This window comes from Pyrus communis, chromosome 10 (genome assembly GCF_041283825.1).
Source record: "Pyrus communis isolate YQ-2024b chromosome 10, ASM4128382v1, whole genome shotgun sequence".
NCBI lineage: Eukaryota > Viridiplantae > Streptophyta > Magnoliopsida > Rosales > Rosaceae > Pyrus > Pyrus communis.
The window spans coordinates 24046721-24063941 of record NC_142574.1 but is presented as its reverse complement, the minus strand read 5'-3'; the positions used below and the strand labels follow the sequence as shown (position 1 = coordinate 24063941).

The 17221-nt window shown below is 34.9% G+C and overlaps 2 protein-coding genes across 6 annotated transcripts; both read right to left on the bottom strand.

Moving 5' to 3' along the window:
- Window positions 1-3557, bottom strand: LOC137730050 (interactor of constitutive active ROPs 1). 2 transcript variants are annotated; one of them, XM_088677145.1, is made up of 3 exons: window positions 3224-3557; window positions 1716-1803; window positions 1-1340 (listed from the first exon to the last, which is right to left on the bottom strand). In XM_088677145.1, the coding sequence occupies exons 2-3, from the start codon at window positions 1727-1729 to the stop codon at window positions 245-247; spliced, it is 1110 nt and encodes a 369-aa protein (XP_088533271.1). In that variant the 5' UTR covers window positions 1730-1803; window positions 3224-3557; the 3' UTR covers window positions 1-244. The 2 variants fall into 2 exon arrangements, with proteins under 2 accessions (XP_088533271.1, XP_068325217.2); XM_068469116.2 differs by having other exon boundaries at window positions 1716-1795.
- Window positions 3558-7736: 4179 nt separating this feature from the next.
- On the bottom strand, window positions 7737-13194 carry LOC137729592 (E3 ubiquitin-protein ligase DA2L). Of its 4 annotated transcripts, XM_088677791.1 has the most exons (10): window positions 12813-13004; window positions 11867-11952; window positions 11494-11714; window positions 11093-11144; window positions 10970-11015; window positions 10805-10886; window positions 10548-10689; window positions 10369-10468; window positions 9751-9817; window positions 7737-8548 (listed from the first exon to the last, which is right to left on the bottom strand). In XM_088677791.1, exons 3-10 carry the CDS (start codon window positions 11683-11685, stop codon window positions 7982-7984), a joined length of 1248 nt encoding a protein of 415 aa, XP_088533917.1. In that variant the 5' UTR covers window positions 11686-11714; window positions 11867-11952; window positions 12813-13004; the 3' UTR covers window positions 7737-7981. The 4 variants fall into 4 exon arrangements, with proteins under 4 accessions (XP_088533917.1, XP_068324670.2, XP_068324673.2 ...); XM_068468569.2 differs by having other exon boundaries at window positions 11494-11952; window positions 12813-13194; XM_068468572.2 differs by lacking the exon at window positions 11867-11952 and having other exon boundaries at window positions 12813-12950.
- Window positions 13195-17221: the final 4027 nt, after the last annotated feature.

Sequence of the window (17221 nt, the reverse complement as noted above, 5' to 3'; positions counted from 1 at the left end):
TCACAGGAAATAAGGCCCTACTCATAAACTGAAATAAAACATGTCGAGATCATTTAAACAATTCTACAGGACTCTGAAATTACTAGGAAAACAATGCCTACTACGACGGCAGATCCAAAACCCACTGCCTACCGAATCTGAAACAGTAAGAAACTGTTTTGCCACTATCACACATCAACGGAAAAACAGATTTTCAAAGTTAAACACGAGTGTGGGCGAGAGATACAAAAAAAAAAAAAGAACTCTATCTCTGGCCTTTCTTTTTCCACAAGTCACCGAACATTTTTTTGCCGGAGCCCTTTCTTTTACCACTACCGAATCCATCGTCCAAGTCATCAGCTGGTGACCCCACAAAGCCCGTGTAGCCACCAGTTGATGGCTCAATTACTCTACCATTTATCTCCACACCCCCGGCAAGTACAGCAGCAGCAGCATCTGCTGCCTTTCTCCACTGCTCTGTCTGCACTCTCATCTTCTTCATCTCCGCTTCCAGTGCTTCCTTTGCTCTTTCCGTTGCTTGCAGCTTCTCGTTCAACTGACCTGCATTTCCCTTACTTACTTCCAGCTCTTCTTCAAGCTGACTTAACTTCAAGGACATTTCCTTCTCCTTTTCTTGGGCAGATAAAATATTTAATGCCGCTTCGTTTAGCTGATTCTTTACACCCCGACTTTCTTCACCAGACACTTCTAACTGCTTTGCCTTCTCTTCCAACTCAGCTCTTAGCATGTTTATCTCATCATTCTTCAAAGCTAGGTCACGTAAGGCTGAAAGTTTCTCTGCTTCCAAAATCGATGTTGGTTCATCTGATTTATCAACTTGTTTGGTTTCATTTTCCACCTGATCAGTCTCACTAGGTTCAACCATCAGCTCAACTGTAACTTTTTCTACTGGGACTTCAAAAACATCAGTTTCCTTTTGGATGTCAACTGGAACTTCATCAGAGGAACAACTGTCCGTTTTGTTAGAATCTTGAATTTCCAATGTAGGATGCGTTTTATGGATCTTCGCTGGCTCAGAAGTCACAACTCGGTTCTTAATTTTCTTTTCCAGTTTCTCTTGTGCTTCTTTCTTTGCAGCCTCAGCTGAAGCCAACTGCTCTTTCAGTATCTTTAGCTCTTCTTGTGCTTGCCCAAGCTGAGATTCCAAATCAGCAAGGCGCATTCCAATTTTCTTTTGGTTTAGTGGATCAGATTGTGTACCTCTTGGGGAACGGCGATCCACTCCTAGCTTTGGACTTCGGTCAGTTATTGGTCGATGATGGAGTGGATCTGAATCAGAGCTTGATGTCCTGAGCTGATGTGAACCTCGAGGAGACGGCCTTTGAACCATTTCAGAGCCCCTATTCCTCAAAATCAAGACAAGAATTTTCTATCAGATATTTATTCCATTTTTATATGTAATCGCATCTCTCAGGGTAAAGCTTAGGACATATATAAACCACTAGAGCTCAAATAATGTCCTGATTAAGCAAAAGAACCTTCTAGACACAGAATACAGATCACATTTATAATTTTGATTGGTTCTGTTGTCAAGTTATGCTGCATAACTATGAACCATAATGTACTCGAAAATGATAATCATCAGACCATCAAGGTTAAGAAGGACAAAAAATCTACCGCATAACACAACCCTTATCTTTAGATTTACACTGAATCCACAAGATTCAGGAAAATACATAAACACATACACAAAAGTCAAACCCAGATTATCTAACCTTGATCGCAGCATTTGTTGCGCTTAGAAGATTGGCTGGAGAAAAGAGATATAAGGACTAGTAAGTCGAAGGCTTGTGTTCTGCTAAGTTGTGATCATAAGAAAAAAAAAAAAATAGTTAGAATAAAACACATAACTAAGATAGTAACATAAGAATGGTATTTGAAATATAATGTCGTACTACAGATTAAAAACTCCATGCTCTTGCATATCAATGCCTAAACATATTGGGGCAACGACATTCAAATATCCTTGCTAAGCACAAGAGGCAGCATAATCTACAAGCACAGATGAACCCATCTGCAAAAATGATGTGCTAAACATGTGACATGTTTCCATCTTCGGGTGCTCTCTGCTCATCAGAAGATACATGTGATTGCAGATTTACACACCAAATGGTCCTAGAGAGAGAAAAAAAATGCAATGCATTTGAGTGGTTACATAACTCAAGGCTTTATCTCACTTTTACAAAACCCCATGTTCCTCAAGGACTGCATATCTCTGCTAGTATGCTTCTGGGACAGTGCGAAAGCATTCTTAAAAGTCTCTCTTTCCCCACATTATCAAATGCAGGCATATTTTTCAACCTAAAGGTTCAAACTATTTCTTGAGGTTGAAATGTTGCAGTGGCAATATTGCCACTCGGCATTTTGGCTCAAAAATTGCATCCACTTTTCTTTTGTTCCCCTGAAAAAGATCATAAAATGTGCTGGAAAGTTGAAAACTAATGTGTCCTATGATGTTCATTATCATATTGTATCAAGCAATAACCATGCATGACTAGCTAATTTCGTATTGCTTAGAGTTAATAGTAGTTGAAGAATGTAAAGTCCTACTTCCGAAATCTTACCAAAAAAAAAAAAAAAATACATTTGATCTAAACTACTTTTAACCAAGGCCTTTTGTGGTAGAACTTCACACCTGCCGGCCTTTGCATCGGTGTTGATTAGTAATGGGCCGCTCACCCTCTCTGAAACTCCTAACAATTATTGATCTTAAAGCCTTCAAATTGACACCACCAATCTCATGTACTTTATAAGAGGTGACTTAATTACTGATCTAGGGAGTACAAATTTCCTACCTATCAGCATAAGATTGAAGCATACAAACCATCAAGGATTCTCAGAATCTTAAACATGCAGACACTGCATGTTTTAACCGAACTACACTCCTTTTTTCAATTGTAATTTTACATTTTCTGGAGGGTCCGAAATTCCGAAGGGAAGTAAAAATCATAAGAAAGTGTACCTCACACTTCCAAATTAAGACAAAAAAAAATGCCTAGACACAGATCCTTGACCAATAAGGGAAACAAAGTTGTGAGTCGGAAGATCTCAAAATTGTAAGGAAATTTTAGATAGTCACTAAGAAATCAGCTAACAATTAAACACCCCACTGACACAAAATGTGACAGTAAAGGTAAAAGAACAACATCAAATAAAAAAAATAAAAATCATATATATTGAGAAAATACTAGTTATAAATGGGCAAAAGAAACATAATTTTCACCTTGCAGATTCCAGCAAAACAATGGCAGTTGCTGAGCTAACACTAACACTCTCTTTTGTGATCTGAGTAGCATCTGAAATGGAAGAAGAACTCCACGAAAGACCTCTCCTTTTGAATATTGGGGGACTACAGAAAATAACCCATTTGCTAGAAAATGGTAAAGGATGGTTTTTTGAGCTCAACAAGTTGGGTTTTGGTGTTAAAAAGTGACAACTTTTTTTGAAACATGAAAGACTAGGCGGTAAAAGCTGTGCTCAGAAGAGCCATCAACATAGAGAGAGAGAGAGAGAGAGAGAGAGAGAGAGGTGTGTTGAAAGTTCGAAGTTTGAATTAAAGGTGAGTGAGAGTGATAGTGGCGCATTCAGCTTTTCAAGAAATGGGTGAGAAGAAGAGGACAAAGGAGTAATTTTAAAGAAAGGACTGCTAAATAATTCAATGTGAAAGTAAAGGATCTTGGGAAAATCCAACCCTTTCTCTCTTGTCTTTTTGTCTTGTTTCGAACTTCTTCAAAGTTCAAACCTTTTTTTTTTTTTAAATCTGTGGACGTTTTCTTCTTGTTTCTTTAATGACAATGCGTGCATTTTGACCATGCATGTAAACATATGTGCATTTTGACCATGCATGTATATATATGTGCATTTTGACAATGTGCATCCATATAAATAGACAAGTTGGAATCACCTTCTTTGTCTTCCTTCGTTCCAAACAATATAACCAAGGAAATAATTACTCAAAATAGTTATTTACGCACTTATTTTTACATTTTACATACTTTTTGTAATCTTTTATCATTCATTTGTTTTATTCATTTGATTCGGCGGCAAAAAAGTGTTTGATAACCAAACTTCAAAACCAAAACAAAAAGGGGAGTTTCTTGTGCACATTCTATTTACATTTTTCACATTCTATAGATATCAAAAGTTATTCAACTTTTATTCCGATTCTCTCTTGTAATGTGTATTTTATATTATTGTAAAATTATTTAAAATATATTGGATGTGAGAGTGTTGAGATAAGAATTGTATAACTCTTAGCAGAGAAATGTTAGGAAAACTCTCTCAAAAATAAGATTTTTTGTGGACTCTTTACCACCTCACAGTTTGACGTTAATTGATGTGCCAAAATTATAAAACATTGTGCTAAAAGCATGAGGTGACAAAGAGGAAGTAGGATTCTCTCCTCTCTTTTTTTTCCTTCCCTCCTATTTGAACGGTCACGGTTAAGCCACATCTTATATTAATTTTTTTATAGAAAAAGAAAGACAAAATAGAGAATGTGAGAAGAGAGATGAAAAGGGCAGAGAGATGGAAAGAGGATAGGAGAGAATTCTAATCTGACAAAGAGTCTATAGAAAGTTACGTGCCGTTAACATTTCTCCTCTTACTAAATCCAAAACACAATAAAATTGCTCACCATCATTAATTTGCGAGGAGCATTGTCACCAAATTTATGCCGTTAAATTAAGTAGTACGTCAATATATATATATATATATATATATATATATATAAGTTGTTGAATTTAGTTTCTGAAATTTGTGCGGTGATTAGATTCAATCAAACTCATGAAACAAACATATTGCTGTAGTAATGTATCTTCACTGCTCACTAAAGATGGTGAGCAAATTCGTTCTCAATTCTAAATTGCAGGGGAGTCTAGACTCTAGACTTAACACAATGCCACTTAGAACTAATAATTTGTTTATAATCTTTACAGTACTCATAATTTCATAATTATTAGTGTATTGACCCCACTCATATTTCATATTAATAATTTCCTAGGTATAATCATGGTTTTAAATAAAAGATAGTGTCACGTTAACATGACTGGTACTAATTAACAATAATTCAATGGGGTCACACTGTCATTACTCAAGTGTGCCTTATCCAACCAATGATTTTTTTCTTCAAAAAAAAGAAAAAAAAAAAGATGATAAATGGTGATGAAACATTATTATCCACTCTTTTTCAGTCTAGGAAAAGTTAGTTGAGAATTGCATCATACGCGAAATCACGATTAAGCAAATTCATGAAAATATTGAACCAAGACCTCTCATTTTTTTCCTTTAAAAAGCTGTTGTTCGTACTTTTTCACTGAACCAAGGAAACGTGCTTATTAATATGCTTCATATGGAAGCAAGTAATGGAGTTTATTAATGTGCCATCTGAAGGAAACGTGCTCCATATGGAAGCAAGTAATGTGTTCGTAACAAAATACAATTCGGTACTATTACACAAGAATCAAAACCTGTTGACTCAACTTGGCTCCTACGCCTCAACCTCTTGGGTTCCATTGGTACTCACATTCTGAAGTTTTTATACTATATTTTGGATTCAATTTGGTACGAAATTTAAATGATATTGGATTGAAAAAATAACTAGATGAAGTACCTTTGAAATCGCAACAGAAGACGTATCGTTTGAGATCATTATATGCAACGAAACATTTGATGTCCATTTGTTTTCTCTTTCTTTTATTCGAATTTTGGCATTGAGCATTAGCATTTGCATCTCTAGATAACACCACATTCTTATTGAAAGTAGATGGGATTGGTTCTCAATCACTCATTTGTCATAAGTCAAACCTAAGAACTGTTGAAATTAGATGGGATTTGGCTGCCTTCCTAGTTGATATATAAATTTGCAGCCCCAAAACTTTGTTTTGAGAAGACAAATTAAAGTTGGATTCAAATGTTATACTTTTTTAAACAAGCATATTTTGAAAAGAAGAGATATTATACTATCAAATTAAAAAAATACAATGCACAAGCAATTGCAAAAACAACAGATTCATCAGCCCAAATTTCAAGAGACATTGCAGTGAAGAGCAAACACGGCACTAAATCGTGATTAAATTTCTTTAGAGACTAACCCCAACATATCCTTTGAGATGAATCCTAACGCAAAACTGACATAATATAGAGAAAATTGATATTTAGAAAAAAGAATAAAAACTCGAATACAATACCTTAAACGGAGGAAAGAGCTACGAGGCCTTTGCAGAATCAAATGTTTTAGTTAGTTAGTAGTGGTGAAACCCTAACTTTGGTCCAAAGTCAAATTTGACGAGTTCAAATTGTTGGCAAACCAAGGTACTGGTCCCTTTGGTCTCTCTATGTGATATGGGGGCATTTGTGCAGTGAAAGAGTGAGGAATGTAGGTCATCGTGTGGTCCTCACTGAAATTGCAAAGCTTGAAAAGTTTTGAGTCTCATGGATATGCAATGGAACCAAAAGATGAGTAGCTGAGTTTTGTTGAACTGTAGAAAGAGACACTGCATGTGAAACTTAATGTTTTATGATATCTCTTCACCTACTCTGAGGCCCGGTCTCATAAAATCCACCTCTCCACCACACATTATTAGTTAAGACTTGACACTTCAAGATTGGCCATAGTTTATGCCCACCACCCGACCCCCCAAAACACCAATTGTTAGCTGTTGGCACTTGGCACTTCCCCTCGCTCTCGGAAACCTTTTGGAGTTACTAGGATGAAATGGAAGCAAATTGTGTCCGAGTTGAAAGTAGAAGATACAGTACATTTAGGGTTGTTCGATATCTATTATGTTTTTAGTTTTTGTTTGAACTCTTTTTGAAAACTGAAAGCTCAAAAAATAGCTTTCAGTTTTGTATTTTTGATTTTCAATTTTTAAAATAATAAAAACTCAAAACTAAAAAAGTGAAATGAAATGATTATCAAACAGACCTTAAGACTACAAGTAGTCATTTACCACAGTGGTGAAAAGGAACTGAGCTCTTGCATGATGTCGTGGATTTCGAATCCCATCGGTGACTAGTCTAGTGGGCCATAAAATTAACTATGATACCAATAAGAGCAATGCTAGAGAGACTAAATTTATAGATAAAGTTTTGAAAATTAAAGGATATGGAAGTTGATGATTGGTTTATTACTTCAACGTTGATAGTCTCCCTAGCATTACTCTAACAAGAATGTAGGAAAATCGGACTAATTGGAAGTACTTTTTCGGAATAAGTTCGGATCACTTTGGAAAGATTCAGAATTATCGCGTTTGCTGAATGGATTCTGATTTCCATTCCAATTTTTAGGAAACTGTCCAAAATCAGAAACCCAATCCAACTTGTACCCCTAATTTCTTCCTATCAACCCCAATTTTTATTGGGTAAAAGAAAACTTTTCCTTCCCCATTAATTCATTGTTTATCTTCACCTCGAACAAAATTTGGTAGTTATCATTGATTGATTCCATGCAAACAATCGAAAACCTATGTACAACTTGTTTTGTGAACAATTTTGGGCTTTACTGTTTTCCCTTCGTTACCGAAGTTTGAATGGACTAGGATTACAACAATCGAAAACTCCATTTCATATTTCCAGATTCAACTGTATTTCTTTTCCAATGTACGGAGGTGCAACCAGGAAAGAATTCCATTTCACCGTCGACATGGTAACAATGAGTCGCACATTTTAAACACGTAAAAAGAATGATAACGATCCTCGTTACTCGCTAATCAAGCTGTAAGGGTAGAAATCAGAACGAATAGCAAAACCAGAAGCCTTTCGTTTCACTAGAATAATCTGTTTTCCTTTCACATCTATATAGAAACATAGAGGGACTGAGAAAGTGAGGGAGATTCATCACTGCCTTGACCTTTCGACTAGTTACGTGAATTTTTTCCCTTCCATTTTTGTGCAGTTTCCGTGCTCGAGACTCAGCTAGCAACTGCAATGGCCACAACATATCTGTTTCAGGATTAACTATCACTTGTATATTGACTTCCAACTACTGCCAGGAAACTCCAGATCCACTAGCCACGGCTCCAGCCTCAGCCAAAGAAACGGCCATGGCCAGCATCATCTGCTCCTCAAAACTCTCGGGAACGATAGTGCCGGGGGCATTTTGAAGATCACCCTCAATCTCACTCCCCGCTGGTCGTGCAGATGTACTCCCGACATCTTCTGTTGTGTCAGAACTTGCATAACCCGTCCGTGTTGTGTCAGCGTCCCATTCTCTGTCATCCTGCGTCAAAGGCATCCTGTGATTGATTGACATTTCAGAAGAGGTCACTGCAACTTGATAATTCTCAGGTCCTCTGTCCACCCTGTTGTAAAATCTGCTAGTGCCAGGAACCATACTAAACCCCGACACGTTGCCACCAGGATTTGTAGAGGATTCTCCAATCGTTTGTTGTCGTTCTGCAAGGGCAGCTATTGCACAGGCAAGACCCCCGGATGGTGAAGATGAACCGGAAACTGAAGCCATGGCCTGTGAGACAACGTTTTGTCTTGAGACAAATTGTTCAGGTGGAGCAGCATCAACATAAGATGAAGACTTTTGTCTCCCATTCTCCTGAAATTAAAATTTTTGTGCAGAAAAGAAGAAGAGTTGGAAGGCCGGAAAATTAACATCATAAATTAACAGATATAAAAAGTGAAAAAGAAAAGGTGTGATCCTGGTACACAGGAAGCATACAAGAGAAAATGCCCCAAAGAAACTAATATCGAACAAAGCCAACACTTCAATAATTTCCCAGTGCACTCAAGTTAGCAATTGTTGACTAAATGACAATCTTTATAACACCCATATATCAAATATTTAACGTGACACAACCTCTCCACACGCATGTATGTGTCTTCTAGTATCTAAAGTGAAGGTATAAACTTCAAATACTACAAAACTTACTTGTAACTATCACAAATGAAAACAGTTATTGGTTGCATCATCAATGAAAGCAACACCAAAACATTTGAAATACTCTTGTGGAGGTGTGCACACATCATGATATACTCATGTTCGAAGTATATACATATTTTTGAGATAACTGCTGTAAACAAGATTCCCATTGCTGGATAGAAATTGTTGTTCATTTTGTTATTTCACTTTTAAGAGTTTTACATCTAGGAATATAAATGTTTTCAGAATTTTTGAAACCAATAGCAAGGATGCAATCAACAAATTTTGGGAACAGCAACAATATTTTGTCTGATGAACACTTTTCATCCGTATTAGAAATACTGTCATCTTATCTTTCCTAGTAACCGCTCATCTAAAGTTCTAAACTCAAGATTAAAGTAGGATTATTAAATATAAAGATTAGATCAACTATTATCCACGTAGAGATATCTTTAACTCAAAATAGTTTGATAAGAGGGACCTTTAACTCAAAATAGTTTAATTATGTCTGATACATATGTCAAAAGTACAAGCTCCAACGCTATACATATTGCAAACTGAGCATTTCAGCCTCAAGGATATGCAGTTCACAACTCTCTGTTCACCTAAGCATCCTTGCCTTCATTTCACTATCGGGTGTTAGTTGAATATATCACTACTTACACTCCAGTTATGAGTACTCAATGAAAATCACATTACCTTCATAGAAGCACTTAAGCAACCACATACTAGATTTCAAAGTAAAATAAATAAGAAAAGAGAATCATTAAAAAGTATTGGGTTTCACTTTGAACAGTGTAACACATGGTTTTCATGCAGTTTGAAATGAAGTATATTTCAAGCAGAAATAGTTACTTCAACAAATTTACAACTTTTACCTGAATAGAAAGCCAAATTGCTTCCATGACCATTAAATCCTCAAGATCCACGTCGAATTCATCCTCCCTAGCAATTTCAGAATTTAAAATAGATAATAGGATCATGGCTGGCAATCAAGTTGTGCCATATCATGCTTGAGTCGTATTCGAATTGTCATGTATCTCGTACAACAACTACACTTAAGAGCCTTTTAATCTCAAAATTTTGGCATTTCTGATGTGAAAAGCCAGATAACTCCCTGGCGGAAATTTTTTAATTTTTCACACAATTGCACTACATAGGTACAGACATGGACAAAGATGCATACATGAAGGGTTTTGATTGGAAAAACTAGAGAACCTGTTCACTTGTAAACAAACTGGGATCTAACTAGTTAAAGTTTCATGAAGATATGGAAAGCTATTCTGATTCGGATAATTATGCTGCAGTAATTTCCTACTCTTTGTTTTCTTTCTTTTCTAGATGCAATCATATATTTTTCTAATCTACAAACTAGGACACGACAACACAAGGAAACAGATATCTCAAATATTTTGAACCCAATTTGTTCCATGGTTAAATACACAGGCCAGAAATAAAAAGATAAACTAAAGTAAATAAAAAATAAAAGTGTAAACCTGTACACTCTTGGAGATGGAGGCTGTCTAAATGTTGAGACAGCACATGAATCTTGAGAAGAAACTATTTCCTCTCCTTCCGGAGAAATGGAAGATGGAACTGCCAGAAAATTTTGTCATTACGTTAACAAATGAATACCAGTACACTAGTACAATCCACAATCTTAAAGATAGCATACCAGTTACTGAGCTGTATTCATCTCCCATTGGTGCCATGCTTCTTCTTGGAGAGCTCGGTTGTCTTTTCTGCATTCTTTCTTCTTCATCCCGAAGTTCTTGCTGTCGCATCCTGATTTTTGCTTCTATGACTCTTTGTTCTTCCTACAGAGTTTTCAGAAATGTAAGTAATTTCCAAGTTCCATCTGCTAGATAAAATCAGTAGAACAAGAATCCACAATTCAAATAAAATCAGCTTTTATAACAGATCTATGCTTACAATCTGCTCCAGGCCCTTCTCTTCCTTTGTTTTCACACCACGGAACTCCACAGCATAATTGGTTGTTTTACAAAAAGGGCACCTAATTATGTTAAGTAAAACAAGCACAAAGAGCAGGAAGTAACAAATGAATAATGGAGGTATAACATCAATAACAAAGGATACTGCGTAGGACGAGTTGAATTGGGAACTTTCATCTGCAGGAAACACTCTGCGGGGAAATGAAAACTAATCAATTCACATGCAAACAGCTGACATATCAAATGTAAAAGTTTGCACGATTGTAACCTGTACAAATGCCTTTCATGCAACATCTTGATCTATTAAGACTTGGATAATACTGAAACAAGAAAGAAAAGGATGAAATAGGATAGTCAGAAGTCTTGCACAACACCAATAATTACGAATTAAAATTCAATTAACTACTTCATAAATTCAAATTATGTGGGTTCTTCCCATAATGGTGTCTAAGAAGAAATTAAGATAAAGCTTCCCATTTACCATGTACCAGAAATCTATCCAAAATATTCAACTTAATTCTGTATGGTTCAGGTCAGGAAACAGAAAAGTAGAAGGGAATTTGGATTTTCGAGTAAACTTCAATTCAAAGAAAGCAAAAGACAGGGTACATAGAATACCAAGAAGAAAACGTATAAGAACAATAAAAAGGATCACAGTAGAAGTTGTACCAGAAAGCAAATTGGACATTCTTCAAGATCGCAAGTGCCTTCTTCATCTCCAGGATAGCAAGGAGCAAGTTTGGACTCAAGTATGAGCTTCTTCAGTTTCTTATGATCCACATCTTTGTGGTGGTAAAGCCCCTGAGGCCTTGTGTATTTCTCATCAATCACCTGTCTACTTCTTCCGAGCTTATTACCCATTGAATATGGTTCTCTTCTTCTCACTTATTCTTCAATTTATCAAAACAAATCAACGAGAGTAACAAGAATAACATACCAATTTCTCGAAGTTCCCAATTTCTATGAACCATGAAAACATATTGTTACACAGTCAACTTTACTTTTGGAAATATTCAACGAGAAGCGAGAATTTGGTATTAACTATTGTATTCCAACACATTTAGCAAACCAGAAAAATGCTTTCAATTGAACAGCCAACATTTGCAGCCAAAATAAACCCTCGGAATCCTGCAGTTGATTAAGACAAAAGCAACAACCTCATCATAAAGTCCTCCGAAAGAAAAAGAAAAGGAAAACTTCATCCATAAACAAAAAAAATCCTGATGCATATTACAAACTTTACAGCAAAGAATTCAATTGACCTCACTTTGGGGTCAAAAAATATGGTCGCTATCATATTAAAATGAATACACAAAAGCACAAACCAAACATGGAACCTGAAGTCATCCCAATGCTTTTCTTTAACAACAATTAAGCAAAGAGTAGTGTAAACAATAACGTGCAAAACTCCGAATGATATTTTCCAATTTCACACTACAATAAAGCACATGCACTTCACCAAGAACCCTAAGAAACCTCACAGTATACCCGAACCATGTCATCTTTACTAAAGACTCTACCTGCACTTCAACTGGCGGCAATTTCCTCTATTTTACATTGCCAGAGTTATAAAATTGAAAAGCGGAAGCAAAAAAACTCCTAAAACAAACCCCTGAACTCCATTAGAAGAACATTGAAAGCTCGAGAAACAAAGAAAATGAAGCACAAGTCAACTGAAAACGCCGCACTCGGCGGAGCAACGTGAAGAACCCTAATTTAAACGGCCGCGACACTTCACGAGTCGCAATGGCAACAATCTGCTTCCGCAACACAACTCCGCAACAGCAAATACACAACCAAAAGCAAAATCCGAACACAAAACCCCCAAAATTCACTCCAAAATTCAAAATTTCCACTTCCAAATTTCAAAAGAACATTAACAACACAATAATTACGAATTAACAACCGTTTAGCCGGACGCAAAGTTTGCAATTAAGCTGAAAATCCAGAAGCAGTAACAATAAGCAATCGGAAACCGAAAAACGAACCTTGGAATTGTTGAGAGCGGAGAAGAACACTTCCAGATGCTAGAGAGAGTGGAGGAAGGGGATGAAGTAGGAAGAGTGATTTGTTGACGAGAAGAGGAACAGAAAACACGACTACAACTTTCTCTCAGACACACAATTTCCTCTTATACTTTTCTTCTTTTTATTTATTTAAAAAATAATAATAATTTCGATGCTTTTTTATTAATTTTTAAACTGGTTACTTTCGCGTAATTGGTTGTTTTCTTCCGGACGGAAAGTTTTATACAAAAATATGAGAGAGAGAGAGAGAGAGGGGTCAACAGGAGGAGGCAAGGCAAGGGACGGTGGGAGTAGTCGGCGAGGAAAGAATAAGTACAAGGAAGGGTAGAGCAAGAGAAGCCCCAACGCTTCTGTTTCCCTCCACGCGCCTCGTTTCCCGCGTCCACCACACTCCCGCTTTATTTTTTTTTTCTAATTTATTTTCTGTTTTCGTTTCTTTCTTTTTTTTTGTCTGATAATTTATTTTCTGCTGTGCTTTTTGTGTCGAATGATTTTTTGTTTTTGGGGGTTGGTTTCCAACTGTCTAAAAAGGAAAGCGATGATTATTCGTCTTCATTTGATCTCTCTCACCTACAAAAGATTTTTTAGTGTACTCGAAACACACACATACGTTATATATCATTATTCAAGTAGATGGAAATTTTTAAAAAAACATTTCCTATACTTCTATAATAATATGTGACATACGGTTCCGTGATCCGGATACATTGAAAAATCTCTCATCGTCTTAAGCTGCAAGTTGGAATGGTGTTTTCGATTCAGATAGTAATATTTCCAAAAAGTTAGAACGAAAATTGGAATATATTTAGAAATTAAGAGGCTTCTGAATTACCTATCTGATTTTTTTTAAATGTTTCGAGCTTATTTTGATATGAAAACTTCTGAAATACTGATTTTTATAGTTACTCAAATTATATATTTTATATTTTGTGATCAACTTTAGTATTTTATTGTTGCTTTTGAATATATTTTGCTCATTGTTTTTATATTAAACATATTTTTTACATTAAAAAGAGTAAGCAATAGCATACTAGTTTACCACATAATTAATTGAATTTATACATAACCATATATTAAATATTAAAAAGAATAATAACTTGTATTTACAAAAACATTAGAGAATATTCAAAAACTTATATAATATATGAAATTTTCGATTTATGTTCTCAAATTTTTCAGATTACTCCAATTTAAATTTTTTTGAAATATGCTAAAAATTCAGAATTTGAAAACATTATTTCTAATCTGAACATTCTGAAACACACCACCACTTCCCCCCCGCCGCCCCCCCCCCCCCCCCCCCCCAACTTACAATTTGTTTGGTCAATAATGGTCTTCTTCTTTTTTTTTCACGAGTTTGATCAATTATGATCATTAGGTTTTTGTTCTTTTTTTCACGAGTTTGATCAATCTTGATCATTAGGTTTTTTTTATAATATGGGTGAATAATAGTGTTTGATGTTTCTTCGAATTTAATAACTACAATATGATAAATAAATAAAAGTTGTCTTTTTAGAATTTTCATAATGTATAACAGTTGAGGAAAATCAATATCGTAAATTTGTCATATGAACTGTAATTGAACTATGGTTAAAATAACATTCTAATTAAAAGAAAAACTCTCTTAATCAATGTAGACGAGTATAACATGACATTCCTTTTCTACTCAAAATAAAATCAAGTCATTGTGAGTTTTTTTAATAAAGCGTTTTGTATGTAAAATTTTGTACACATCAATTATAGTTTATATGACACTTTATCATAGTGACAAAAATCAATCACGTCTATACACTCTTGGTGCAAGTTAGAATCTTACCGACTCTCTTCCTTCCTAACAATTAACTATCTAACCACCTAACATTATCGCTCTAAAAAAACAATTACAATAATTTACAACATGAAAATTAGGTAGATTAGAAATTTTTCTCCAATAGAGCTCTTTGAAGTGTTTCTTCGACAAAACATATAGTTATCATGGTGATTATTTTTAAAACTATTTTTTTTTTTTTTATCTCTATCCGATCTTGCATTGTAGCAAATTCAATTCAATATATATTTAATTGGACAGATATTTAGAATGTAATAGTTATATCCATCCTCATCCATTCCTTTACGACTAGCTCCATGAAGAGGCAAACATATATTACGTAAAGAATAAAAATTGATATTTTTTAACACACTTTCAAATTCATACGAGTCTAGTATACAATATAACGACGAACCTTCATCTAAAATTGTCAACAAATTACATATGTTCGCGTGCCAAAATAGTATTATTCTAAAGTTATATACATACTGACAAAAAAAAAGTTATATACATAAAATACAGCCCTGTCCTTATCAGCTTGCACCGGAGGAACAAAACGAAAAGGGAGGGGTGAATGTTCAGTGGTTCACTCAAAAACCCTAATGAACCCAAAGTTCAAACTGATATAATAAAATGCATCACCCATATATATATATATATAGGGAGTTTTAACAAAAAGTTCACAGTATTGTTTACTTTAACGAAAAATCATATTTTTACATTAAAAAGTCAATTGTGGTACTATTCACTTTACTATTTAATTTGTCTTTATAATTAAAACTCAAAATTTTAACCATTTAATTTTTACATTAAAAAGTCAATTGTGGTACTATTCATTTTACCATTTAATTTTTACATTAAAAAGTCAATTGTGGTACTATTCACAATAACAAAGTCTTAACCAACTAAGTAGAATCGACGATATAAATTCTAGGACACCATTACACTCGATTTTATCTATCCCACTAAGTGAGTGTTATAAAAAAAAGAGGTTGAGTGTTTTCAACGCTCCATGAGCTAAGGTAGGAATCTTATACCATACATTTTACCATACATCTATATATAAAAATGGAAAATTTTAATAAAGCAAATTGCATTGCCCATGACATGGTTTGCTTTTGTCGACACCCATATGACTTGGACTATGATCTCACGCCAAAACCGGTATTTTTGACTCTTGTCTTAAAACATAAAAAATGTATGTAATCCTACAAAGTGGATAATTTAAGGTTTAAATTAATACATTTAAGATGTAAATGAATACATACGTGTTGGTTCATCTAAATTGGTTATGGAGGGTGCAACTGTGTCTTGTATCTATTACTCGTATTTTGTCCTCTATCTCTATCTCTCTGACCCATAAAATTATTTAACCATATTAACACCTACAAAAATGATTCAATCAAATAGTAATACGTTTTTCTTTTACTAATTAACATTTCCAATTGTGTAATCTTGGTTTTATCTAGGTTTGTGTGAAAGACATGGAAGTAAAAAGGCACTTCCTTGGGCTGTAGTGTAGCTGTTAAACCAATTTGAGAATTTTCTAGTATTGTAATTGAGGTGGATTCCATACTACTTGTGGGCAACATTGTAGGGAAGCTAAGTTTAGTAAGTTTACCTTTATTAATGTGATCAATTGGATGCATGTACATAGGTGATTAATTCATGCAACAAAGTTCAAAAGGATATCGTACAAAGATCTTGCAAAAGCAGGCTAACAAAAGTTCCAAAAGAAATTAGCAAACACAATGATGGATCCATCAAGGGACAAGAGTGATCATGTGCCTTGTGAAAGCCAAAACAGTGGTTGATAAGCAACTGTATCGCCCCTTTGTTGTCCAGAATCTTCACTTTCTCAACACTATCAAACCAGAAATTCATATAGTTCGACTAAATGCCTGAATCAGCTCAAAAGTTTGTTGCACCTTTAATGCTCAAATCAACATCGTTTTAACCGAGTTCTTAATTTTTCTTTAATGCTTAAAACAATCTAGCTCAAATCAATGTTGTTTTGACCGAGTCCTTAATTTTTCTTTAATGCTTAATTTTTTTTTGAAACTAATTATTATGACTAATTCATTGTGAGGTTTAACCAACTCTCCTTAGTGTAGATATTATTGTTTCTTATAAAATAAAATAAAACAAACTAATTAAATAAATCTAACCCCCAAACCCAAACAACCGGAAGCCCAACGTATTTTTATGGATATTTGATATGACTTGATATGGGCTTTTGTTTTGGTTAATTGTTAGGATTTTTTGTTAATAGTTGATTGATTGAGTTTATGGGTTTTATTTTGGTTAATTGTTAGGGAGTTTTTCTTTGGTCCATAAACTAGTCCGGTTGATTCTAGTCAAGTAACCTGATTAGTTCAAGTATTCCAGTTGATAGCTCAAGTAACCCGATTAGGTCAAGTAGTTCAATTAGTTGAGTGATGGTTTAGTTTTTTACATTGAGAAAGATGCTTTTGTTTGTATTGATAATGAAGCTATGTTGAAATGAGGGGTTGTGAAAATCGGAAAGCGATTAGGTCGAGCTTTAGTTGTAGTGCGCGGTAGC